Source organism: Eriocheir sinensis, unplaced genomic scaffold (genome assembly GCF_024679095.1).
Source record: "Eriocheir sinensis breed Jianghai 21 unplaced genomic scaffold, ASM2467909v1 Scaffold602, whole genome shotgun sequence".
NCBI classification, from domain to species: Eukaryota; Metazoa; Arthropoda; class Malacostraca; order Decapoda; family Varunidae; genus Eriocheir; species Eriocheir sinensis.
Genome location: NW_026111946.1, coordinates 260,001 through 262,500, shown reverse-complemented (window position 1 = coordinate 262,500; position 2,500 = coordinate 260,001). Strand labels below are relative to the sequence as shown.

The following is a 2,500-nucleotide window of genomic DNA, read 5'->3' as shown; positions in this document are numbered from 1 at the left end:
CAGGTGTGCAGCCCCTTCGTTAAGCTATCAAGGTGTAGGCTGGCTATCTCTTCCCCAGGTGTATTTTCATGGGTGTAACTTAGTCAGATGTGTGAATATATGGCTGTGTATTTGATTACAGGTGTGTGTATATGTAGGGCAAGGTGTGGTCAGCTGAATTTTTAAGTCAGGTGTGTTGTTTTGGGGTAAATTTTCATCATTTTCCAGGTGTAACTTCCCAGGTGTGTTTTGCAAGGTGTATTCAGACAGGTGTGTACTCTCCAATTTCTACAGTCACATATAAGCATTTCCTTCCCATTCTTTCTCAGGTGTTCGATCATATCCAGGTGTGTTTTGCAAGGTAGATTTAGACAGGTGTGTACTCTCCGTATTCTGCAGTCACATATGAGCATTTCCCTTCCCTTTCTCCTCAGGTGTTCGATCATATCCAGGTGTGTTTTGCAAGGTATATTCAGACAGGTGTGTACTCTCCGTATTCTGCAGTCACATATGAGCATTTCCCTACCCTTTCTCCTCAGGTGTTCGGTCATATCCAGGTGTGTTTTGCAAGGTGTATTGAGACAGGTGTGTACTCTCCAATTTCTACAGTCACATATGAGCATTCCCTTCCCTTTCTTTCTCAGGTGTTCGATCATATCCAGGTGTGTTTTGCAAGGTAGATTCAGACAGGTGTGTAATCTCCACTTTCTACAGTCACATATGAGCATTTCCTTCCCTTTCTCCTCGGGTGTTCGATCATATCCAGGTGTGTTTTGCAAGGTAGATTCAGACAGGTGTGTAATTTCCATATTCTAGTCACATATGAGCATTCCCTTCCCTTTCTCCTCAGGTGTTCGATCATATCCAGGTGTGTTTTGCAAGGTATATTGAGACAGGTGTGTACTCTCCATATTCTGCAGTCACATATGAGCATTTTCCTTCCCATTCTTTCTCAGGTGTTCGATCATATCCAGGTGTGTTTTGCAAGGTATATTCAAACAGGTGTGTAATCTCCACTTTCTACAGTCACATATAAGCATTTCCTTCCCATTCTTTCTCAGGTGTTCCAGGTGCGTTCAGCAAGGTGTATAGTTAAGTGTGCATCGCAAAGTGTATTCTAAGTCAGGTATATACGGTTGCCCTTCTTAACATCTCTCGGACAGGTGTATCTTGCATTACGTCTAGCATTCCGTCACGTGAGCTCGCTACCGGGTGTGTGACGGGCGTGTGAACCAGGTACAACATTCTCGGGTGTAAGGTGTCAGGTGTGTTCAATCGCCCTCTACATCGCACGCTCTCTCTCAGGTGACTTGCAGGTGTGTGACAGGCATGAACCAGGTACAACTTCCCGGTCTATCCTCTGTCGGGTCTATGCTTCTGCGGGTGTGTGTCGGGTGTGGCTTGACAGTACACATGGCCCTCAGTTGTATATCTTGATGGCCTTCTCCAGATAGGTGTAACGGGACCGCTTGGGACCCTTGTTGAGATGCTCCAGCCCCAGCCACGGCTTAACCAGCGACGCAACTGTGGGGAGGAGAAGGGGTTGTTTACTTGTCATTTTAGAAGCAGGAAGAAGCAGGATGAGGGAAAGAGAGGAATTAAAATGTCTTTCGATCTTCCTCCTCTTAGAAGCTTGTAACTGTGGGGAGGAGAAGGGGTTGTTTACTTGTCATTTTAGAAGCAGGAAGAAGCAGGATGAGGGAAAGAGAGGAGTTAAAATGTCTTCCGATCTTCCTCCTCCTCCAGTGCTTAGCGACGCAACTGTGGGGAGGAGAAGGGGTTGTTTACTTGTCATTTTAGAACCAGGAAGAAGCAGGAAGGGAGGATGAGGGAAAGAGAGGAGTTAAAATGTCTTTCGATCTTCCTCCTCCTCCAGTGCTTAGCGACGCAACTGTAGGGAGGAGAAGGGTTGTTTACTTGTCATTTTAGAAGCAGAAAGAAGCAGGATGAGGGAAAGAGAGGAGTTAAAATGTCTTCCGATCTTCCTCCTCCTCCAGTGCTTAGCGACGCAACTGTGAGGGCAAGGAGAAGGGTTGTTTACTTGTCATTTTAGAACCAGGAAGAAGCAGGAAGGAAGGATGAGGGAAAGAGGAGTTAAAATGTCTTCCGATCTTCCTCCTCCTCCAGTGCTTAGCGACGCAACTGTGAGGAGGAGAAGGGGTTGTTTACTTGTCATTTTAGAAGCAGGAAGAAGCAGGAAGGAAGGATGAGGGAAAGAGAGGAGTTAAAATGTCTTCCGATCTTCCTCCTCCTCCAGTGCTTAGCGACGCAACTGTAGGGAGGAGAAGGGTTGTTTACTTGTCATTTTAGAAGCAGAAAGAAGCAGGATGAGGGAAAGAGAGGAGTTAAAATGTCTTCCGATCTTCCTCCTCCTCCAGTGCTTAGCGATGCAACTGTGAGGGCAAGGAGAAGGGGTCGTTTATTAGCCCTCTCGCGCGCCGTAAGTTCCCAATAAGTTTCTGTTCCACTCACCATACATTTCTCAGGCTCGACCGGACTTTTTTTGCCGCCGCGATACTCA

General features: G+C 46.5%; 1 protein-coding gene and 1 long non-coding RNA gene across 51 annotated transcripts in view; one reads left to right on the top strand and one right to left on the bottom strand.

The window, feature by feature from the left end:
* Positions 1-1,116, top strand: part of LOC126993349 (uncharacterized) — a 5,899-nt gene extending 4,783 nt beyond the window's left edge. For all 50 annotated transcript variants that reach the window (XR_007747640.1, XR_007747684.1, XR_007747680.1 and 47 more), the window contains 3 exons: positions 1-445; positions 551-875; positions 982-1,116. The exon at positions 1-445 is cut by the window's left edge. This is a non-coding gene — a long non-coding RNA (uncharacterized LOC126993349). The remainder of the gene's footprint in view (positions 446-550; positions 876-981) is intronic.
* LOC126993348 (ubiquitin carboxyl-terminal hydrolase 7-like) overlaps positions 1,077-2,500 on the bottom strand; it is a 37,573-nt gene continuing 36,149 nt past the window's right edge. The window contains exon 23 of the mRNA XM_050852411.1: positions 1,077-1,503. Coding sequence (XP_050708368.1) covers positions 1,400-1,503 — 104 coding nt within the window. The 3' untranslated portion in view covers positions 1,077-1,399. The remainder of the gene's footprint in view (positions 1,504-2,500) is intronic.